Genomic DNA, 25,791 nt, shown 5'->3' with positions numbered 1-25,791 from the left:
ATTATTTTAGATCTTGTTTCTAGAGGCATAATGATTACCACTCTGTGGGCCAAGAACATATCAGTCTGTAAGCAACTTCCCAAAGTTATTCACACTAGGCAAAAATAAATATTACCAAGGTAGCCTATTAAACACATCTGCAGGTACCTTGAACAGCCTACTGGGAAATAAAAAGGATTGAATTAAAGGAATAAAATTAAATTGCCATCAAAGATAGTATAAGATAATGTTACCACATTTTCAGGATACTAGACTCTTGGTGAAGAATATGAACATCATTCAAAACAATCTCTCCAAGACAAATGTCTTAGTTTCACTGACCAGTATTAGTTTTTTTCCCTCATCATCACACCCTATCTTCTGCCTAGAGCTTTAGTTTGTCAAAGATTATGAAACATAGGTGGAATTTAAAGGTCCAGACACATGCATGAGGGAAGATTAACGATCTAGCAGTGGATTCACATATGGACAACTTTCTAACTGAACTGTAGAAAAAAATACTGTTATATCTATATGGTTTCTTGAATCAATGGATCACCTATCTCCACTAGCTTCATATTTGCCATGTTGATGACTTCTATTGTCTTGCCAAAAAAGGTTGATTTGTTATTGTTGAGTCATTTCAGTTGCATTTACAAGTTGGGATTTAATTTGGGATTTTCTTGGCAAAGACACTAGAGCAATTTGCCATTTCCTTCTCTGGCTCACTTTATAGATGAGAAAACTGCGGCAAACAAGGTTAAATGATTTGCCCAGAGGTATACAAGATAGTAAGTCTAAAGTCATATTTGAACTCAGAAAGATGAGTCTTCCTGATTTTGGTCATGGCACTCTATCCATTGCTGGATATGTAGCTGCTCCAAATAGATTGATAAGAATCACTTATGTCTGTGAATGCTGTTTTCTTGGTAGATGACTATAATGTTCATTAAAATTACAAGCTGCAAAGGATAGTGTCTTTACTGTACGTGATGCTTTTAGTTGGGATACAGATCTGTGATTTAAACTAGAAGCAGCAGACATTGAAGGAATGGAAATATGCCTCAACTTATTTTATAAGAGATGAGCAAAATAAAAATGTTTCCCAAATCAGAGTGTAATCTGCATAGCGATGCAATAGTCATACTTTGTGGTCATCTGTTCTGCTGGGAGTACATAATAGAGTGATGTAACAGCAGATAAAATGTCTTTTATGTAGAGAAAGTTTCATCTATCAAAATATTTGCCTAATATGTAATCTTTAGCAACCCCAGAACAAAGACCACAAGAGAAGAAAAGGAAGTTCAAGATCATTTCTTGAGCCAAAAGCAAAGTTCATTCTAATGTATCCAAAATCAAAACAGTGAATTAACTTGCTCTGAAATTATAAAAATTGCAAGCAATTTTATAAAAGTTTTCCTTTGATTTTGTTTTTGAAATCATGGTACTACTATATCTGGTGCTCAGATATTGATGAGATTATAAAAAAGCCAGGTCTAAAATTAGAGATACAACTTTGAAATATTCAAATGTGATAAGCTAGACTACCACTTTAAAACAAACATACATGCAAACACTGGGACACAAACACAGACAAAATGATCTTGATTTTACTCAGGAAATGCAATATAAACCTTAAATGATGCTGTTGAGTGAATATCAACATTCCCTTCTAATGTGAAATAATTTTATTTACTAATTTTGAATAATTCCATTCTAGTTAATGTCTTATTTTCTAACTTTGACGCTACATAGATATCATTTCCTTAAAAAAATATTTTGCTTAAAATTATCTGCCATAAAAAAGAGGCAAGCAAAAGCTTTTTATAGTGGAGGAGAAGGGGGGAGATGAGGGTGAGTGAGGAAACCTTACTCTCATTAGAACTGGCTCAAAGTGGAAATAATATATATGCTGAATAGAGGCTTAGAAATCTATCTTACTTTGCAGGAAAATAGGAGGGGAATGGAATATGGGAAGAAAGGAGGGTGATAAAGGAGAGGACATATTTGCGGAGGGAGTAATCAGTATCAAAACACTTTTAAGAAGGGACAGGGTGAAAGGAGAGAGAGAATAAGTGGGGGGAAATACACAATTCTCCCCAATTGCAAAAAAACATAATTTGAAGGAAATTTCTCTCAGAAGGCCTCATTTCTCAAACACAGAGGGAACTCAGTCAAATTTATAAAAAACAAGAGTCATGCCCCAATTGATAAATAATCAAAAGATTTGATCTGTGCTCAAAGGACTATAAATTCATGCATATCCTTTGATCTAAACAGCACCACTACTCAACATAAAGATCAAAAGAGATTTTTAAAAAAAGGAAAATGGCCTATATGTGCAAAAAATATTCATAGCAGCCCTTTTCTCAGGGCAAAATATTTGGAAGTCGTGAGGATGCCTGTCAATTGGGGAATGACTCGGTGAACTGTGCTTTGTATTCTATGGGAAATGATGAGCAGGAGGCTCTCAGAAAACTAATAAACAAATAAAATTGGAAAGTTTTCCCTGAACTCAAGCGAAGTGAAATGTACTATAAGCAAAGTAATATCAATGTTGGGGGTTGACTAGCTGTAAATGACTTTGCTATTCTCAGTAGCATAATCATCCACAACTTCTCTGAAGGACTTATGATGAAAAATCCTATCCATTCCCAGAGAAGGAACTGATTGTGTCTGAATATAGACCGAAATATTCTCTCTTTTCTATCTCTGTCTTTCTTTCAAACTTAATTTTTCTTGAGGGTTTTTATTTTCATTAGGGTGGGAGAGCTATGTTTTCTTTCACAACTTGACTTTTATGGAAATATTTTGCATAACTTCACATGTGGTTTCTTAATTGTGGGTGGGGATAAAGTAGAGAATCTAGAACTCAAAAATTTAAAAAACAAATGTAAAAAGAAATTTTGTTTTGAATGTAACTGGGGGAAATCATCAAAATCATCAAATTGTCAAATAAAAAATTATCCAAAAAAAAAGAAAAAATGTTTTGCTTACTCAAAAAGGGGTTTCATATGCTTATAGAAAGTAAAGTTTTAGTTTAACAATGAACTGGAGATAGAAAAAAAAGAGTCTGCTTTCAGGGAGCTCAACATGCTCTCAGGCCGACATGAAAAATCCTGTTTTTGTAAACAAGATATTTCCTAAATAAATTGGAGATAATCTTAAAGGTAAAGCATCATATTGAAGGACGGCTTTTTATTTATTTATTTATTTGCTCATGGTAGAATTTTAGCTGAAACTTGAATGAAGCCAGAGAAGTTTTAAAGTGGAAATGAAAATCAATTGAATTCAAAGCCTAACAGACAGACATGGAGTCCAGAGATGGAACATTATGTATAGGGAGCAATAAGGAGATCAGCATCACTGAATCATGGACTAGTGGGGAAGAATAAAGAGTAAGAAGTCTGAAAATATAAAAAGAGATAGGTTATTAAGGGCTTTAAAAGTTAAAACAGATGACTTTATATTTGATCCTGGTAACAGGGAGCTGCTAGCATTTATTGAATGAGAGTCATATGATTGCTGAACTTTAGAAAGATCATTTTGATATCTGAGTGAACAATGGGCTGGAGCAGAGAAAGACATGTAGCAGGGAGACCAATGAAAAATTTATTGCAATAGTCCAATTGAGAGGTGGTGAAGGACTACACCAAGATAGTGGTATAGTGAGAGAATAAAAAGGAATATATGTAAAAAAAGTTGTGGAAGTAGAATTTACAGGACTTGACAATAGATTTTATATTATAGATTAGGGCTGATAATGAGAATTCCACAATGGTTTTCAAGCATGGATGATTAACAGAATGCTATTGTCTTCAACAGTAATAGGGAAGGTAGGAAGAAGGGATGGCTTTAGGGAAAGATTAAAAAGTTTCTTTCTAGATTTATGGAATTTAAGATGTTTAAATGAAATTCAGTTTTAGATGTTCAAAAGATAGTTGTGACTATAGGTCAGGACACAAGTTAGAATTAGAAAAATAAATCTGAATACATCCATATAGAAATGGTTGCATTCTTAGGAGTCATTTCTTAGGTGTTAGAGGTTTCCCCAAAGCAAGGCAAATTTCAGCCTTTTAAGAAGAATTTCCTTAAAATCTTTAAATAATTTATCCTAAGTATCCAAACAACTCCAATCTGCAAATTAGAGGTCCAAAAATCTAAGAAAATATGTATGTCCTTCATTTACAACTTTTCTTATTTCTGTATAGTTTAAAATAGCTATTTTTATGGGATGTCCTATGAAAAATTTTAGCATTTTCTTCAAACTTATCAGATTTCACCATTTTTCTCACACAGGTCCAGTTAGCAATATAAATGGAGATTCAAGTGAGTTCTTTTCTTCTACAAATGAATGGAATTAATCCCAGCAAAAACTCCATAATTTTTTTTTTGTGTGTGGCTAAGTAGCATATTGATGCTTCTAGATGTCTGGATTTGGGTAATTGCAATGTTAAGATTGCTTCCAGGAATTTCTTTAAAATGTCATTAGAACTTGTTGCAGATCAACCTCTAGAGGAGTTTGAGTTTTTGTTAACTTAGTTAGTTCCTGAGATATTTTCTAGTCCCATTGCCATGAAACATAGTGAATATTTCAGCTGGCTTATCAAAAGAGAATGCTACAATAGTACCAAAATAAATAAAAACAATTTATGTTGAGACATTTACTTTTTCTTAGCATATATATATATATATATATGCATTTATTTTAGAACAAGTAATTCAAAGTTCTAGTTTAATAATGAATTGGAAATAGAAAAAAAAAAGAACAGTAGAAGAACAAGTAATTGTCATCAGTTGCTACCCTTGGGGGTTTTATATCATAGTTTCAAAATGGAATTATTTGAAGAAATAGAAGTCATATACCTTGTTCACTTTGCAACTTATATAGAAATTAAGTTAACATCATATAAAGTTATTCTTCTAGCAGTTCTTTTCTCTATATATTTTTTCTATCTCTCCTTTATTATCCTTCACTTTTTTCACCTTTTATGTGATTTTAGGGAATTCTTTTTGAGTATCATATTAACTGAAGAAAATACCTTATATTTCTCTAGGAACTCTCCTGATGACTGCAATGTTGCAAAGGGTGGGAAGATGGTCAACAGCCAAGATAATGTTGGAATGAATTATGGCAACTTTTTGGAGGAGAAGCATATTCTATCAACCAACATGACAACAAATGAACGAAGGGTTATTGTACCTGCAGGTCAGAAGCTTACAAATTCATAAATTATATCAGTGTATAAATCTTCCTTTTTCAGATACCTTCATCTATTCTGTATACATTTTCTATAAGCTCAGTTATTATATAAATGTAGTCAGCATGCACTGGTTTTGTTTTTGTTCCCCACTCCATTTTTATAATCCCAGAACTAAGTATAGTCCCTGGATAAACACTTAAAATGCTTGTTTATTGACAACTTCAGTCTTTATAAATATTAATTTTTAAAAATTTTGTTATTCAGATTTTGACAAATATCAACAACTATGAACATTCCCATATAGAAAGGAAAACAAAAAAGATTTCATATGAAACTACGATTTTCTGTAATATACAGATTAAAAAAAAATACATGAGCACCAGCCCTGAAGTCAGGAGGACCTGAGTTCAAATCCGACCTCAGACATTTAACACTTTCTAGCTGTGTTACTCTGGGAAAGTCACAACCCCAATTGCCTCGGGGTGGGGGTGGGGAAGGGAACATGATATACAATGTGTTCATTCCAAAACTATTCTACTTTGACTTCCCCTAAAATTTCTTTTATCATCTTTTCTGTGTTTTTAAAAATACTTCATGGATACTTTATTTTTTTGAGAAAGGTGTTTTATTTCCACTTTCCCTCATCCTACCAATCCCTCCATTTCAACTAAAAAAAAAATCCACTATGAAACAAATGAAAATAATCAAACAAAATATATTGGTCTTATCTGAAAATACTTACTTCACTCAGTACCTCTAGTCTATCATTTTTCTGTTAAGAAGTGGTTTTATCATGTTTTTATCATTAATGATCTGAAGTCCTAGTTGGTCCTTGAATTAATAAGTAATAAATATTATATTTATTTGAAATATAGTCATTATATAAATTGTGCTCCTGATAGTACTTGCTTTACTCTTTATCAGTCCATACAAATCTGTCCAAGTGTATCTATCATTTTAATTTTTTCTGAAGGTCCAGTAATATCCAAATACATTCCTATAATATAATTTGGTCAACCATTTCCCAATCAATGGTAACCACCTTACTTTCCAGTTTTTTGCTAAAACAAAAAGTGCAACAATTGCTTAGTGTTTTTCATTTGAAAGTGTTTACTTAAATGCTTTTCACTGAAATTCTTTAAAATCTCTTAAAAGTACACTCTTCTTCTGCCAAATAAAATTATACTTATTTTTTCCAAGTTTTTCTTAACTAAAAGTCTTAGTCTTTTGTCCACTGAAATATCATATTTTAAGCTTTTTCCTCTTCTGTAACAGCTCTCATACCTTGAGTGATCCTGAGTATGATTTCTTTTTTGGTATTTGCTTTTTGGGGTTCGCAGTATTTTTTTCTTTGACTTGGAAACACTGGATTTTGAACCTGGTATTTCTTTTAGAGGAAAGCTGGTGTATTCTTTCTATTTTCATTATGTCTTCTGGCCCTTAGATAGTTGACCACAGTACTTTTATGATTGGTATGTGTATGTGTGTGTGCATGTGTGTGTGTGTGTGCATGTGTGTGTGTGTGTGTGCATGTGTGTGTGTGTGTGTGTGTGTCTGTGTGTGATGATTTTCAGACCTTATATATTTTTGACTCATTTTGCAGGTCAGTTTTGTTTTGTTTTAATATTTCTGTAGTCTCACAAAGTGGTTATATTTTTTTAGCCCATTATAATTTTCAGAGGGTTAATTTCTAAGGTAAAGCATTATTCATTGTCATTAATTGCCATTTTCACATCCTTACTATTCATCTTGTTCTATGATTTAATTTCTTCTATTTCTTGTAGCCAGAAAATTCTTTTCTCTAAGGTTCTATTTGAACATTTGAGTTAATTATTTTTTCTGGTTTTATTCCTTAGGCTTGTCTTAGTCTCCATTGCATTTGGTCTTTCCTTATTTTTTTTTTTTTAATTTTATTTACTCATGTCATCAAGTTTAGTTTCAGGATTGAGGGATTATGCTCAAGTCAAGCTCTATTCTTGTACATTGCAAATATGAGGCAAACTCTTCTTTCATCACTTTATTTGTAATATGAGTTGTAGAAGTAAGGGAGAAGGAAACATACAAGAAAATAAAATGGTAGGAAATAGCCAACTAAAAATCATAACCCAGAACATGAATGGAATGAATGCATTTGTAAAAATTACAGAGTATTATATGAAAAAAAATTGATGGGCAACTACATTATACTTAAAGGCAATACAAGTATTGAATCAATATGAGTACTTAAATATATGTTCATCTAATAACATACCATCTAAAAACATAAGAAAAAATAATTGAATATCAGGAAGAAATAATAAAACTATAATAGTAAGAGATTTCAAATTATACCTTTTATATTTAGATACATAGGGAAAAAGACGAATAAGAAAAAAGATATTAACAGTCTTAGAAAACAAGTCAATAATCAGGTGATTACTGAGTGAGGAAGACAAAAAAAACTTTTTAAAAAATGATACAAATACAGAAAAACAAATACAGAAAAACAGTCTGTACTAATAATAATGTAATTACAACTATATTTGATAAAAGGCTTTTAAAGAATGAATTAAAAATTAATCAGCAGTGATGTGGTGGACTAATTATTCCTATAATACTATAACCTTTTAAACCTTTCCAAAATATATATTATGAGTAGAAATAAAGTAATTTTGATGTCTCCAAGGTCCAGAACACAAATCCTCTCCTCAAAACATAAAACCACAATGAACTGACAGCAGATGCTTGATCTCTAATATCTAAGATTCTCACTCAATATAATCTATATTCTGCTCTTCCACTCCTCAAACAGCAGCTGCACAAGATGATCCACCTTTTTGCAACAAAATTTAACTCTATACCTCAACTTCCCATATCATATACTGGCCTTTTTCTAGTGACAAAAGGCAGGGAGAGGAGGGAATTAGACTGAAATTACCAAATATCTAAGGATTTTGAAAAGCTCAATTAAAGATCTTGACCACAAACATAGATCAGTGGGGGAAAATTGATAACAGAAGGGAAAATGACGTCCAGATAAAAGATTTCAGAAATCTATGAAAAAAAAAACAACTGTGCAGAATATGTCAATGATTGATAAAGAAAAGGATTCTGCTGATTCTTGAGAGCCCAAACTATAGTAGTATGTTCTTCATCAATTTAAAAGAGAAATAAGAATTATGTATAATGTCTAGGCTAGCTCTCTGAAGGGCCTCAGGATCAGTCAAAGTCCTTGGTCTTTAGGAGGAGAAGTGAAGGAGACAAGCAAGCTGCCATATGGCTCATTAAAGATGAATCCTGGACAGTTTTGAGCCTGAAGTTTTCTCTTCTCAGTGTGCTACAACAGAGAGACTCTGATCTCTCTCCCTCAGCCCTCCAATCCTTGCCTACAACTATCTCATCACTATACCTTCAGCAAACGCTAATCCTGAGGAGAGCCATTACATTACCATATTATCTAATTATATGCCTATAGAACCATTTTCTCATATCTCATAGCCTTAAGTGCTCTGCTGTCTTAGATTCAAATACATCTTTTCAGAGTTCTAGCTCTCTACATCTCCGACTTTCTTTTGTTTTAGAACACAAGTGGTCATGCCCTCTCTGACTTCTCAGGAAGGGAGGTGAAAACACCAAAGGGAAATGGGGAGTCAAACTAGATTTTGTTAGCAGGTTTCTGAAGGACTCACTTGAAACAGGTATACCTAAATCCATCAGCATGGGAGGTATTATACAAGCACATAGTAATATTACACAGGCTAGTAGTGACATAACAAACAACATGATGTAACAAACAACAAAGATACATGTCCATAAGTCCTAGAAGGAAGGTATATAAATAATAATCACACATACACCTCCTTCAGCAGCCAAGAGATAGTCCAAAACCAATCTATTGTCCATTACTTCATATGTCAGGGAATCCAATGATTCCTGTAAGTTTTGAAGTCCTCCAACAGTCTCATCATGTGTCAGGGAATCCAATGATTCCTGCTGGTTTTAAAGGCCTGCAACAGTTTCATTATTAGCCATGTTCTTTCAGTGTCAGATGTTTCTTAGGTCTTCTCCTTTGTTTTGAGGTTTTTTCTCTTTTTTTCTGTTTCTCTCTAATGGACAAGGCAAATATGGCTTGTTGGCACCTATCTGATTCCTTTTCCATCTGTAGAGATACAAGCAAACCCTCTCCCCCAAGCAGTTAATCTCTCTGGTCCCTTTCATTCATCATTTTTTGGATCTCTCCTCATTACCTGGTGATTATATTGGAGCTGCTGGCACTGAACACTGCCCTTATGTCAGGTTATAAAACCTGTATTCTCCCCATTTGTAATCCCTTTTCCCCCATGTGATTGCTTCTTGGCTGATAGATCATGTAATCCCCTTCTTCCATCAGATTGCTTTTTAGCTGATTGATCATGTCAGAGTACTGAATTTCTAAAGACTCTCTGAGTGTAACCTTGGCTGTCATCATGCCCCACCTGTTTTTTTTGTCTGGGGCTCTGGAGGTGGGTTCCGCCTCTCATTTCCCTGAGTCAATCTACATTCTGATATCCACTGGGGCCCTGGAGCTGGGCCCTGCCTCTCATTTCTCTGAGTCAATCTACATTCTAAGGCCCAATGAAAGCCTCTGTTGCATTTTGGACATGACATTTTGGGTCTTGTTCTCACCCTGTCTTCTCACTTTGTCTCTCTGCCAACATTGAGCTTTCAGATGCCCTACTTTACCACATTGAAAGCATTGACGAATCTCTCTGGAAGTCCCTTGCCAAAGGGACTTTACGATTTAAAAAAAAAAAAAGTAAAGTATAGACACAAAGAAATCTTTTTAACATCATAAAAGTATCTAGCTAAAACCAAAAACAAGTAAGTACTGAATCAATGATGTTCATTCTCCCCACTATTATTTGATATGTCTTTGGAAATGACAACAATAGTAACAAAACAAAAGAAAGAAATTAAAACTATAAAGAGGAAATGAAACTATACTTATTTGCTAATGATATGATGCAGTGCTTTGAAAATTCTATGAATCAGCAAAGATATTAATTGAGAAAATGAACAGATCCAACAAGTTGCAGGCCACAAAAAGCCCTAAAAATAACTGCATTTCTATTAATAAAAACAAAAACTAAGATTGAATAATAGGAAGGTAAATCTTCTTCCAAATACTACAAAAAGAATATAAGATCTGGTAATTAATTTATGCTTATAAAATACTCAAACAGTTCAAAGTGCTCTTTACATTATATTGAACATTAATACTCAATGTTCATGACTGAGCCATGCCAATATAATCTTTAGAAGAATAACAATTTTGCAATACTGCCAAAGTTAATTTACAGTTTTAGTGCTATAATAATCAAATCATGAAAGGGATACTTTTTAGAACTTTATAAATAGAAAAAGTCACTTGAAAAAGCAAAAGATGAAGAGTATCAGTGGAAATTATGAAAAGAGCTAAGGTTGAATAGAAATAGCACTTTCACACCTCTTACTATATTATAAAGTAATAGTTATCTAAACTGTTATTTGTTTCAAAAATACAGAGTAAGATCATAAGAATAGACTAGAAAAGGTATTATCTAAAACTGTACAGTATGGAATTCTGTAATTTCATATTCTTTCTTTTTTTTATTTTATTATGTATATGAACATGCTCATTTTCTTTGGTTTTTAAATTCAGAATAATAATTAAAAAAAACATATTAGCATGCCTATCATCCCACTTTACCTCTAAGAATTAATATTTTTCTTTTTGACGATCTTTTTAATTCCATGAATGTGAGGTAGAATCCGAGAGTTCTTTTAACTTGCATTCAGTTTATCATTAATGATTTAAAGCTTTTATAAAACAATTGGTTATTAACATGCTACTTTTTTCTCTTGAAATTTCTTATTTATAACTTTTGATCACCTAATCTATTTGATTAATCTAGTGAGCAATGTTTCTCTTCTGTACAGGAAAAAATTCCCTGTACATCTTGGATTTTAGACCTCTATCAGAAAATTTTGCTGCATAATTTTTTCTCAGTTAACCATTTTTTGCTGATTTTAGTGATTTTTTTTTGGGGGGGGGAGTAACTATAGCTATTCATTTTATCTATTTTAAGTCTTTCTATGTCTTGTGTAATCAAATTTTATTTCCACATTCCTGGTTGTGAAGGATTTCTCCTCTGATCTTCTGATTGGTTAAAATGTGGTCTTCTAGATCTGGGCCAGGTATTCATTTGGAGTTTATTCTAATATATAATGTGAGATGTTGTCCTAAGTCTAATTTCTGTTGGACTTCTTTCCTATTTTTCCAGCAATTTTTTCAAGTAATAAATTCTTCTCTCTAATATTTGGAGCCTCAGAATTCTTCAATTAATGTTATTATGTCTTTAGCTTATGACTTTTGTATATTTAATCTGATCAATTAAGAAAAATCAAAATTTTTCCTTTTTTAAATCAGTAGTAAATAGTTTTGATGATTAGATGAAATTTTTATATTTATGTACATACACCTAGATAGATGATAGATAGTATCCCTTTGGGGTTTTGATTGGTATGACAAATTAATTTAAGTAGTAAATTAATTATAATTTTTATTGCATAGCCCAATCATCAGTAAATAGCATTCCTGCTTAGAAAACCAATTCAACTCTAACATATCTTCTACTCTTGAGTATTCTTAATTTCACTGATTTAACCTTGCCAATGATCACCCTTGGAATATTCTCACTATCACCTGCCTTCACTCTTAAACACATGCTGCTAATATAGGTGAAGAAGGTCATGCAATGAGTCTTACTAAATTCATTAAAAATTTACATTACACAATTCCAACTGGGCTAGGTAACCCTTCCTCTATCAATTCACTATATAACTCTCCAAAGCAGCTCTTCCAAACATTTTTTTAATCTTTCCTCAAACTTCGCAAGGCTGTCCATTTCTCTCATCTGTGAACTGTATATCCTATTTTACATAAAAAAAAAAATTGTGGCCATTTTCAATGTTCCCTCCCCCTACCTCTTTTCATATCATCCAGATAGCTCATCCTTCACCTCTCAATTTTACAATGAGATGGCCTTATACCTTAGTAAGGATAACTTCTGCTTGCTCACATAATCCCCTTTCATCCTAGCAATGCTAATCGATTTCCCTCTATGTCATCCTCCTTCTATCACTTCTCTTTAATCCCTCCCTGTCTACTGGCTGCTTCCTTCATGTCTACATGCCTATATCTTTCCCATTCTCAAAAACCCTAACTTGACCCTACCATCAGCTTCCATCTTAATCCATTTTAATATTTATGCTGGTGATTATTAAATCTATCTTGCCCTAACATCTTTGCTAACCTTCAACTGCCTTTCAGACGTTCTGAATTGAACGTCCATTAGACATTTTAATTTCATTATGTTCAAAATTGAACTTATTTTCTTTCCTTTTTTACTCTCCCCTCCCCCAATAGAAATTTCCTTAATATTGTGGGGGACAACACCATCCTCCTAGTCCGCAATATATGTAATATTTCAGCCATACTTAACTGCTCATTATTTCCAATATTTAATATATTCCCAAAGCCTGTCAATTTCATTTTTTGTATCTCTCAAATATATTCTCTTCTCTCCTCTGGTACTGACACCCTCATCATAAAACCTTCGTTACCTTATTTTTTAATTTTTGCTGAGATAATTGGGGTTAAGTGACTTGCCCAGGGTCACACAGCTAGGAAATGTTAAGTGTCTGAGACCAGATTTGAACTCAGGTCCAACTGACTTCAGGGCCAGCACTCTATCCACTTTATCATCTAGCTGTCCCTCCCTCATTATCTTATTTCTGGACTTTTAAAATAATCTACTAGTGAGTTTCCCCATATCTTCCCACCCCAACCCATGCTTCCATTCAGGCTGTAAAGTGACTTTCCTAAAGTGCAAAACCAACCATGTCACCTCCATCCTCAATTAACTCCAGTGACTTCCCATCATCTCCAGGATCAACTACAAAAATCCTCTTTCTCTCTTTTAATCTTACTCCCTCCCTCATACTTTCTGCTGCAGTGCAAACTGATTTCCTTAGTGTTCTACAAACAAGACACTTTATCATTCCAGGAATTTTCTTTGACTATCCCTTCTGTCTGTGGAATGTTCTTCCTCATTTCTGCCTTATAGTTTCACTGGCTTCCTTTAATTCCCTATTAAAATCTCATCCTCTTCAGGAGGGCTTTTAAATCTTTCTGAATTCTAGTGTCTTCTCTCATTTATTTCCCATTTATACTTTATCCTGAGTCCTGTCAGCTGTGCTTAATTCTCCATGATCCCATTTGGGGTTTTCTTGGCAGAGATAATGGAGTGATTTGCCATTTCCTTCTCCAGCTCATTTTACAGATGAGGATATTGAGGCAAATAGGCTTTAATTGATTTGTATAAAGTAAGCTAATAAATGTCTGAGGTCAGATTTAAACTCAGGTCTTCCTGCTCTGGATCTGATGCTCTGTCCACTGTCATCTAGATATCTGGATAGCTTCTGGATTATCAGAAGGTAGCAAATAAATACTAGTGTTTGCAATCTCAAAGACTGCCAGGAAAAGGCTACAGATATTGCATCTTATTATTTCTCATCTGTCCCTCCAATATGACTATGAGGGGATGAGAATTTAGTAGGGCAATATCAGGTACTCTTTATTATTGGCAGAAGGTAGGGGGCCAGTCTTTAGTTGAGCCACCATATCTGGCATAATACCTGACATATCATGTGAATGAATTGATGCACACATGCATCAATAATGCATTTAATATCCATGTGAATGGATATTAAAGTGTGTCACAAAAAGGGCTAACTTTTTCCTATTCTATGAGCATTGAAGAAATAATTCTTTTTGATGATCAGTCTTTCTTTGTTGCTTAATATCTCTACAGTTATTCAGTTGATGTAAGAGTACGTGCTGTGGCTGATTTTGCAAGTTGCAGTTCTTTCAGTTATTTGCCAAGTTTCATCTGCAAACACAAATGCACAAAAATCTTTGTTGCATAATCTTAGTTCCCCAATGATGCCATGAAGAAATTGAAATCAGTGCCATCATCATCATAACATTCACTATTATTAGAAGATAAGTTTCTTCAGAGTAAAGATTGTTTCAGTTCCAGTATCAGTCTCTAGTACATAGCACAGTGGATGAATACTTAAGAAATTATTGTTGATTGGTAGATTGCTATACCTAGGAATAATTCTTGATGTATCACATGGGTAAAGTAAAAGAGAACACTAAACCAATTATGAATAAGAAAATTAGATAGATAAATGAAGGATAGTACTGATGATTTCACTAGTGTTGTGAATGTAAATCCTATTTATTAATTGAGAAATATTAAAGAGCTTATTGATGCACATAGAGATTCATTGTGGCTAGAATGATAGAATTATAGGATCTAGGGCTAGAAGGAAACTTAGCAATCCAGTCTAATTCAACTTTTCACTTTATAATTAAAGAAACTGAAAATGAGGAAAGTTTGATGACTTGTCTAAGGACACCTAACTAGGAAATGTCACAAAAAGAACTTAAATCTAGTTTTTCTAGTCTATCTACTACCTCAAGATACTTTACTAAAGTTAAGTATTTTGATATTATTCCAGTCAAGGGTGATCACTTTAGGTACAAAAGACATATAATTTGGAGTCAAATTAGAATATTTATGGGATTCACATGTTTAGTAAACCAGTTTAATTGTACTTTGATCTTTTAATAATTTAGATAAGGGATTCCTGGGTAACGTATTAAACAAAGAATGTCCCTAATTTCTTAAGGAACATTGTAAAATTCTCAAAAATCAGTTCAGAACAAAATTATTTTTTAACATACTTCTTGTAGCACTTTGTAAAAAGGAGCACACATATTATAAAACCTTTATATCTTTTTTTTTTTGGCTTCTCAACTGAAATGGTCAAGATTTTAAGATTTTTGGAGGACATCTATTATAAAGGCCATGTAGAAAAGCAATCAGTGAGCTGAACTAAAAACACAATATTTTGAATTGAATGTGTTGAATATGAATTTTTATTAGTGGAGCCTCTTATTGACTAAACCAAAGAAATTATTTTACTGCTTTCTGGGATTGAATCCTTTTCTATCTTTCCATTCCTTAACCCCCATCATGCCCTCTGTAAGTCAATAAAAAGCATATTTTACCTATATCCCATTCATGGTAGCATCAAACAAAGATAGTCAAAAAGAATTTGAGCAGAGCTTGAGCTGTCTAATTTCTAGGTGTATTTCTTTTCTACTAACAGTTTTCAGAAAAAATTCTGAATTTGCTATTTTACAGTGAAACGAATATTTTAGGCAGAATTTCAGAATAATATTCAACAATCTTCTGTGAGATGTGGCATTTAATTTGTCTTGCAAGTGTACTATATTTATTTCAAATTTCTCTTGGTCAAAATTTTTATTTTTGCTGGGACCTAATAGCTTGTTTGTCAGTGTGCTAACAAAGAGGAAGGCAGAGACCTCAACCACCTTCCTTACAATGTAGCTAACATTACAAAATGATGTGAAAATTGCAATAGACTCTGGATTTTCATAGGTCATGGCATTTTGAAACATTCTTTTCTTTTGACAGTATTTGTTTTAGTTCCTAAAATGAAATACAGTAACATATTACTAAATTTAAATTTGACATTTTTACCCTGAATATATGTAGATATTTTATAATGTAAACAAGATCAAGATGCTCACAGTCATAGATTTGGTGAACAGAGCTAATAATCTACCTTTTTCTTGTGCTCTCCTCTCTAACACATCAAACTAGAGATGTATGCATTTTACTTACATTAAGCATTTATTTGACTAAAAATCAGCAAATTCAGCTTAATTCAGCAGTTTCCACTACTATGGGGAAACGACATATAATCACAAGAAACAGACTAAATAGATATGAAAAACTAAAGTCTGACATACAATTAAAAAGCCAAATCAGGGCTGGAGGCAAATGAGGAAGTGTACACTAAGGGAACTAACTGGCCTCTGAAAGTTCCAAAATCTAATCACTCAAACTAAGTTGTGGACAAACTAATGTTTAACCAACTATGAAAATCTAATCTTACTTTGTTATGTCTTTATGAAATGTCAAAAAATAAATTGAATTAGACATGAAGCAATAACATTCACTAATGATTGATCATGTCTTTAGGAAATCTTTAAAAATAGTAGAAAGATCTAAGAGGAGGTAAATTTCACTGAGTTCAGGTAGGTGTTAACTATCAATTCCTTTCTGTGATTGGGTAATAGATTTTCAGAGGCCAACTTCATTGTTAAGAGATCTAAGAGGAATATATAATCAATACAGGCTGGAATATTAAGGAAAGTCTGCTATGAATATCCAGTGTAAGATTTACTTAAACGTTTCTGGTATTTCTAGACCATGGAAAGTTTTGAGTCTAAGTTCAAGGAAATCGATTTAACCTGCAAGGCATTTGTTAAATTTCAACTATGGAATGGGTAAATTCTTTGCATTTAAGGAGTACTAAAATAATAAATGTATATGAGAATGCCTTTTTAGAACTTATTTTCCCCTACTTATTTGTAAAAACAATTTTTAACATTCATTTTTGAAACTTTGAGTTCCATATTTCCCCTTCTCTTCCCCATCCGTTGCCTTGCATTGAGAATTCTATACAAAAACATTTCCATAATAGTCATATTATAAAAGAAAATAGAACAAAAATATGGCAATGTTTTTAAGCTGATAACATAACTTTATGACAACTATTATTGTTACTGTCATTTTTTTTATAAGGATCATTCTCAAGAAAAAAATCTTTCAATTTTCATTGAGGCATTAAGAATAAAATGAAATCTAGTGGGAAGTCAAAGCCATTTGAGGTACACTGAGAAATTAGAATTACAGATCTAATGTTGGAAGGGACCTCAGGGGCCCTCTTATCTAACCTGTCCACCATTCATTTGGTGTCTTGCCCATGGTTACAATATGTGATAAGGATCAAAAGTTGGATTTTAATCTGGGTCTTTTGACTTTAGAGACAGTGCTTATGACTTATTTGAAATTGTAACATTTAAGAAAGAAAAAATAATGAAAAAGAAAATGAGAAAAATCTACTTAATTATGGTAGAGCTGCTCCCCTAGCCAAGTGTCCCTTTACTAAGCTGAAATGGGTTTTCCTGTAATTCCAAGATATTAGGGGAAATGTTACTTAAAACATCACTGCTCAAGATCTACAGTATACTTTAAACATTCCATAACTGCAGAAATTAGAAATCATCACCCTTCAAATCAGAAGAATATTGTACTATTAAGTAGGAGTGTTAGTTATTTAGCCATTTCTTCAATTATACAAAAGCATATAAAGCTTATATTGAAGTATGTATTGAAAACACATACTTTTTAAAAATGAAATACTTTTCTTACCTTATTCATAAGTGACTTACACAGTTTCACTGAAACTCCCTCAACTCTAAAAAGTTAAATTTGAATATTTTTTTAACCTTAGGGATTTTTAAAGATTTATTTTATGAAAAAAACAGAATAGGGAAAAGAAAAACAGAAAAGGAAAATGCATAGCTACATATACTCACATATATAAACATATATATCCACCTTCCTGTAAACATGCATCTAAAACAACATCAGTATAGCTGACATATAATGTAGATTTCTCTCTTAATTGAATCTTTAAGCTTGATTTATATCTTCTTTCCTATCCCTGATAACTTTTCTGTTATAAATCTGCCCCTTAACTTTTCTTGTTGTTATTTAACACTCCCCCCCCAATAAATCCCTCCCTTATCTTCTTCCCCTACCCTTTGCTTCCCCCTTCATCCATCCCTCCCCCTTTATTTCTTTAAAGATTTTGGAAGGTGCTATATCCTTGGTGGTATATATATAGGGATTGCCTATTTAACCCATTACCAATGTAATTTTTCAGAATTATGAGCCCTTCCCAACCTCTACTGCCTCTGTGTCTATTCTTCCTCTGCATTCATTTGTATAAAATAATTTCTATTTTTACCTTTTTCTAAGTAGTTTTTTAAGAGTCTACTCAATTCTATCCCAATCTTTCGAGCTACCCAATTACTGATGTCAAATCTTAAATAAATAGTAAACATTTCCATGGAAAAAAACCATAAACAATATGTCCATGTTAAGTTCCTTGAAACTGATCTTTGATATTGGCTCCTATATGTTAAATTTTCTTTGAGTTTGGATTTGGTTGTAAGAAGGTCCTGAAAATTTGCAAGTTTGTTGAATGTCCTTTTTTCATTCAATATTATGGATAATTTTGCTGGATATGATATTTTTGGCTATGGTTTAGTTCTTTTGATTGCTAGTATATATGATTCCAAGACCTGCAGTCTTTTATTGTGGCTGCTGAATACGTCTTGTACAATTCTAATTGTAGCTCCACTTTGAATTTTTTTCTTGTTTCTTGCTAAATTTTATTTTTGATCTGGGGTTTTTGAAATTTGGCATAATATTCCTATGTGTTTTCCACAAAGGATCTCTTTGAAGTGTGATTGGTGGAATTTTTAAATTTTTATTTTCCCCTTATTTTCTATCATTCTAGGATACTTTTCTTGGATTATTTCTTGCATTATTGTATCAAGGTTCTTTTTTTGGTCACAACTTTCATATAGTCCAATTATTCTCATATTTTCTCTTCTAGAACTCTCCATGTTTGTTTTTCTTATAAGATGTGCCATATTCTTCTCTATTTTTTCATTCTCTATATTCTGTTTTGTTGTTTCTTGGTTTCTTATAGCTTCACTGGCTTCCCCTCGCCCAATTCTAATTTTCAAAGAGTTATTTTCATTTTTGTGACTCTTATCTCCTAAAGAAGTTGATAACTTTTTTTCACAATCTTGTTTTTCTTGGATGGTTTTTACTTTTGTTTTTTAGTTTTTCCTCAGTGTCTCTCATTTGATTTTTAAATTCTTTTTTGAGTTCTATAAATTCTCTCTGGTCAGGGAGCTGTTTAACATTAGACTTTGGGGAAAAGAAGTTAGTTGGGTTCTTTCTTCTTTGTCAATTCGTTTTTTTTTTTTTAATAGAACTATTAGTGTAAGGGCCTCTAATCACTTTACCTTTCCCCTTTCACCTGGATCCCAAACCAAGAGCTCTACTCATCTAAAAGTGCCTTCAGCTGGCAGCATCACTGCCTCACTTTTCTGGACTCACCAGGTGTGCTGGTTCTTTCTTGCCCAGGGCTCCATTCCTGCAACACAGTTGGACCTGGCATTTCTAATCAGCTGAGGTTCTCTCTGTTTTCCTGGAGTCATATCCCTCAACTGCATACACAGTCCAGAATGTGAAAGTCTCTCTAGTTCCTGCTCAGGCTCCAGCCAAATCCTGGTAGTCCCAGGGCTCCTTACTTGCTGTTTCTGTGAGCTAGTCTGCAGGTGTTGGCACTTCACATAGGTTAATCCCTGGCTGGGGGTCTGTCTTTTAATCTTCTTGGATTGTGCCAGTAAGATCTCTTTTCTACTCTGAGACTTCTTGATTTTTTATGTCTATGTTCACCTTGAGGTGCAAATTGGTACTGTTTGTGGGGGAAATCTGAACAGCTTGAAATTTACTGACCTACTTCACCATCCTCCCAACCTTAGAGTAGTTACTATTCATTGGAACATACTAATTTTAATTCTAACCTTTGTCCATTATTGTTCTATTCTCAGTCCAAGTAGCCAATGACTTATCTGGCTATCTTTTAACAAATATTTTAGAGTGTTTATCACTTTGGTACTTTTTTTTTTAAAGTAACACTGACTGTTATCAAGATAGGGATTTGGAGACCATTGCTAAACATTTCATAAAATGCTCAGTCATTTGCATGAAGTCATGTATGATCTCTGGGTAATCTTTTTGACATGACAATTGATAACTGGAAGTACAGCTTTGCCAACTCTAAATCAAGAGAAACATCCTGAGGAAGAGACTTCCTTTTGGACTAGCTCCAAAACAAACTAAATTAAGATCACTTCTTAAAGCAGACTTTCTTTTACTTAAAGTCACAAAATATTGAATGGTATGTCCCATCCAGCTCATTGTTATGCATTTGATGAGCAGAATTTATATGTCTCCTAATATTTTAGGTTGCTTCATTATGCTCTAGAACATGGAAAGCAAATGCCTAAAGTCTTCTACTCTCTATTTTTTGGAGAAAGAGAATTATATCAATATTTTATATTAATAAGGTGATAGGGAACAATTCAATATTTAAAGAGCTGTTTGGCTTCATTAATAAATCTGTGTTTTTTCATCCTATTTAGTTCCTATTATTATAAACATATTTTATCCACAGGGTCACAATTAATTGTGCATAGCATAATTGCTATGGAATTTCTTCTAGATCTACCACTATAGGACTCAGTCTGTCCATCTAATTTCCTTGTATTGATTGTAAGACCTGCCCATTTCCTGGATGATAACCCTTATGTCTTTTTATTTTTGCATAGAATTCATCTTTGGAAATATGCTGCAACCTATTTAAATTCACCCTTCTGATTTCTACTACACTTAGGGTTTTTATTCTCTCATGAGATTACAATATTCTAGAGTGAAAAATAATATTGCTGGGTGAACTGTAGTGATAGAGAGATGGATTTTTGTATTAAGGAAGGGTTAGAAACAATGAAAGTTTTCTTCATGTTCAATTCCAAGTCCAGTTTATTGTAAATGAGCGAATAATTTAAGTACTGACTATGTGCAAAGTACTATTCTAATAATAATAATAACATTAATAATAATAATAATGAAAACAAGCATTTATTTAGCACTGTGCTAAGAACTGATTATGTGCAAAGTACTATTCTAATAATAATAATAACATTAATAATAATAATAATAATAATAATGAAAACAAGCATTTATTTAGCACCTACTATGTGCCAGGTACTGTGCTAAGTGCTTTACATATGTTATTTCATTAGATCCTTGCAACAACCTTGGGAAGTAGGTGATTTTTTTTATCCCCAGATATCTCTGATAGCACCTAACACCACCTTGTACATAGTAATCACTCAATTAATACTTATAGATTAGCTGATTAATTGATAAAAGTTGAAATTAATGAAAAAGTCAGTCAGAACTGTAGTGTTGAAATAGTGGCAACAGAAATGGGGAGAGAGTTAATGGTTATGAAATGTGACTGATTATTAATGTGGATTTGTGATATATACTAAGTATAAATTCATCACGGCTAGTTTATTTCAAACTCATTTATTACATTGTATACTTCCAAATTGCCTTTTCTATTAGCATCATTAATTGAAAATATAGAATCCAATTTGCATATATGTACTTTTCTTTGATAGTAGATTGTGGTTTGGCTAATGGCTGGCCAAATAAGAATAATAAAAAGCACTTAAACAAGATTTTGATATGATGCTTCCCTCCTCATTTTATTGACAACTGTAGTTTAATTATATGAAAGGCAAAATTTTACAATTAGTAAAATTGGGAGATTTACTACCTTAAAAAAAGGGAGTAAAATACCCTTTTAGTGAACCTTTGATCTTTAATATCTAATAAGGTTTAAAACATTTATTAAGCATATACTATGTGCCAGGTACTATACTAACCATTAGGGATACAAAGAAAGGGGAAAAACAAACAGAAAGACATCATAGTCTAATAAGGTACACAATATGCAACGATGTTATTAAAAAAAAAGATATACAGAACTCTGGAATACTAACAATTAATGTCCATGCTATGGAACAAGTATGGAATAGTCAGACGTGAAAACCTAGAGAAGAGAGTATCCAAGAGTATATTGTGGCTAATAGCGTCAAATATAGCATATAGGATAAAAAGTTAAGGAAGCTGATGGGATTTAGCTATTATGAGACTTGGAGGAGAAAGTGGAGTGGTGAGGTCAAAGTTAGTTTGCAAAGGTGTGAGGAATTAGTGAGAAGAAGTAGAGGTAACTAGTACAAACAACTTCACAAAGTTTGAATAAGAAAGTAGGAGAGATAAAGAATAATAGCTTTAGGTAATAGTAGGACCTGCTGAAAGGCTTTAATTATTTTTTATTTTAGGACAGGGAATGAGGTGTGTTTTATTGCAGTAGGGAGGGGGTTAAATTTTAGTGAAGTGTGTGTGGGGGAATAATTGAGAAAATTCCAGAGAAAATGGGAAAGGGATGCAATCAAGTATATTACAAGAAAACTTAAGAGATGGCCTGATCAAACTATTTCATTTTATTATTGAGTAGTACGAGTCGTAAATTAAGTAAATTGTGCAATGTCACATAGTGACAAAGTTGGGGCTGACTCTTCATTCAGATTTCACTATGTTCATTACTGATTAGAAGTTAGTGGTAATTTTAGGTGTCAGCTAGCAGAGGCATCTTATCTCAAAGTGATAGAGTAAAAGGTACTGTGATGTGGTTTTACAGTTGGAGTCACTAAAATGTGGGTTCAAATGCTGTCTTGCCTATATTCAAACAATTATGGGGACCTTAGCAAGTAATTTGACTTTTTTGGAACTCAATTTCTCCTGCTGTAAAATGAGGAAGTTGTACGTTCTTTCTAACTCTAAGTCTCTTATCCTATGAAGTTCATGCTTTGTCTAAGTTTAATACTTCACTGTTTCATTTGAGTAGACATTTTCTCCCAAGGGAAATATCCTATTCTTTCTTCACTCTGATGAGTAGGAATTAGCTTGCCTGGGATGGCAATGGAGTATGACCATATTGTTTGCATTCTGTAAAATGCTTCAGTAGCTCAGAACATGTATTCTATAACTGGGGAATGTGAAAGTGTTTCATAGAAGCCTAGATTTTTCAGGTTCTGATCTGTAAAATATGGAACTCTACTACATCTCTCACCTTCCCAAAAAGCCAAAACAACAATCCATTCCCCTAAGAAAACCCTCAAAACACTACAATCCAAATCATGTATTCTATTGTATATTTCAGGAATTTAATATTCTTCCACTTTCATTTGAATTTTTTTGCTAAGCATTAACAATCTTTTACATTATCTACACTTACAATGTTTTTGTTTACTTGTTATATTCTGCTAGTAAAGATTTTAGGATCTGTGTGGACACTTATTTTCACTCTATATTTTTACAAAAATTTATTAATAATTTTTACAAAAAATTTGATGTATACTTAACCTACTAATTGTTTAAATCACTGAAATGATAAAGTTTCTCTCTCATAAAGTTTCAGTAATCTACACCAGTGACATGGGCTAGTGATATGAATAATACAAAATTAATTTTAAAATAATTCAAAATTTGCAAATACTTTGTATGTTGTATTCTCTGAGTTCTTAACGATAGTTTGTATTTTACTTAAAGTTAGTTTTCACTCTTGGGGCCTATCCAAAATATGCAGTGGGGAAAATTATCTAAGCATATATTGGGTAGATGGCTTAAGATTTAAATACAAATAATTAGTTCACAATATTTACTTTGCTGAACTTTTCAGATCCTACATTATGGAGCACAGACCACGTCCGGCAATGGCTAGAATGGGCAGTGAAAGAATATGGTCTTCCAGATGTCGACATCTTATTGTTCCAGAACATAGATGGGAAGGATCTGTGCAAGATGACCAAAGATGATTTCCAAAGACTTACTCCAAGTTATAATGCTGATATTCTTCTCTCCCATCTTCACTACCTCAGAGAGAGTAAGACAGTTTCCTTTTATGGGACAAAACTTCAAAAAAATTGTTAATTATCTTCCTGTTTTAACCTATTTCTAATTTGACAAGTTTCTACTTGAAATATTACTGTCTTAGGTTAGCAAAATATTATTTAGCAAACACTGCAATTAAAAGTTAACAATATTAGTGATAGGATCATATGTTTAAAATTTGAAAAGATTTTTACAAGAGATTTAGTATCTACATTTTACAGATGAGTAACTGAGACCTAAGGAAACTAAGTGAATTTAAGTGATAACAAAGTAGCAAATGGCAAAGTCAGTCTTTGAACCAAAGTTCTCTGATCTTTCTACTCCCTTCCCCTCCACCTAATCCCTTTTTTCAGTGAAATTAATTCCATTGTCCAAGAAACTCAAATGTGAATAAAGTTGTTGCTCATCATAGAGTTATGGATTTAGAGCTAGAAGAGACTGCAGAGATTCCATTCAACCTTCTTATTTTAGAGATAAAGAAACTGAAGAGCAGTTAGATGGCCCAGGAGATAGACTACTGAACCTGAAATCAGGAGGACCTGAGTTCAAATCCAGCCTCAGACACTTAACACTTACACAAGGAGAGGACAGTTTGACATTTTTGCCTAGTTAATGATGGAATGTGCATACCAATCAACTCTAGAATTAATAAGCCCTTAAACCAAGATCACCCCCAGGAAAATTGTCAAGGATGCAATTTGTCTTTAGATAGCCTCTAGTTGTCATTTTTGAGAATTTTTAAAATTTCTTTTTGGCATTTTACCTCCCCTTTACTTTTGCAACCTTGATCTTGCAAAAGAAGCTTCACTTTGCTTGGCTCCTGAGGGCTCTCATGCTGTCACACCTCTGCTTCCCTATAGCCCTCTTCTCCTATAGTTGAATTACTTTTAGGGCTTCCATTTTGTGACATCCCTCAAACTGGTCAGATCTCTGGACTTTGAAACTATCTCAGCTAGTTTTTCACCCTGCAATATCTTTGCTTCTTTTTGGCTCTCTTCTCCTATTTTGATGGATTTCTCCTTTAAACTCTGTTTTGAAGAAGAGTTCAGGCTGATCATCCTTGATTCCCCTTCCATCTTTATTTCTGACTCTTTAAATTGTATCATAATGTCCCTGCAGGTTACTTTCCTCAATCTACTTTTCATTTTCCTTTTTTATGTATTTGCTTTGCCCATTAGAATATAATAAGCTCCAGGAGAGTGGGAACTGTTTTCTTAATACTCATACTTATAACCTCTAGAGCTTAGCACAGTGTCTGGAACACAACAAATGCTTAATAAATAATTGTTGTTTTACCCTTTATCAGATATTTATGCTCTGGTATGAATTACATTCACTATTTTCTAATCTCTAAGGGATATTTTGCTTCCTACTACTCCCAATAGTATTTGCATTCAGTTTCTCTTGCTGGAATAGAAATCTTTGACCCTTTATAAAAGAAATTCCAGGTATTTACAAAACTAACAAGAATACATTGAAAGGGGTTATGAACCTTTATGATGGTTTCATAAGTATAGGGGCAACTCCCAGGGTAGATCTTAAACCAATCTAGATAGGCATTTCTTTTAATCTTAGAGCTATAGAGTACTGCATTAAAAACAAAACAAACAAAAAATAGGAAATTAAGTGACTTCTCCCTAGTTTCTCAATTAGTATATATCAGAAGTGACACTTAAATATTGTTTCTGATTCCAAGGACTGTCCTTTATCTACTACTAAATAATGTATGACCATCAGCGAGTCATTCAACCCCAATTGCCTCACAAAAAACCAAAACAAAATCAAAACAGATGAGGAAGCATAAAGATGAAATGCCTTGTCTTAAAGTCACCTTGCTGGTGATAAAAACTAGATCTAGAATCAAGACTTGGCACTCCTACACTTATACTGAGGTACCTCCTCTTACTCCAAGTTGACTAAAAATCAATATATAACAAAATGTAAAGGAAAGGTTTCATAAATGCTTAGAAACTGGATATTTTTCCACTTAA

General features: G+C 33.0%; 1 protein-coding gene across 7 annotated transcripts in view; it reads left to right on the top strand.

The window, feature by feature from the left end:
* Positions 1-25,791, top strand: part of ERG (ETS transcription factor ERG) — a 126,700-nt gene that overhangs the window by 78,590 nt on the left and 22,319 nt on the right. For 6 of the 7 annotated variants that reach the window (XM_031959279.1, XM_023498849.2, XM_031959281.1 and 3 more), the window contains exons 3-4: positions 5,037-5,188; positions 23,589-23,792. In XM_031959279.1, the coding sequence (XP_031815139.1) occupies positions 5,037-5,188; positions 23,589-23,792 (356 nt within the window). Of the gene's footprint in view, positions 1-4,278; positions 4,309-5,036; positions 5,189-23,588; positions 23,793-25,791 lie in introns of all 7 variants that reach the window. The other variant, XM_012544332.3, reaches the window with a different exon arrangement.

Source organism: Sarcophilus harrisii, chromosome 3 (genome assembly GCF_902635505.1).
Source record: "Sarcophilus harrisii chromosome 3, mSarHar1.11, whole genome shotgun sequence".
In the NCBI taxonomy this organism is placed as follows: Eukaryota; Metazoa; Chordata; class Mammalia; order Dasyuromorphia; family Dasyuridae; genus Sarcophilus; species Sarcophilus harrisii.
Note: the sequence above shows the minus strand (reverse complement) of the source record. Positions and strands in the feature narration are given on the sequence as shown.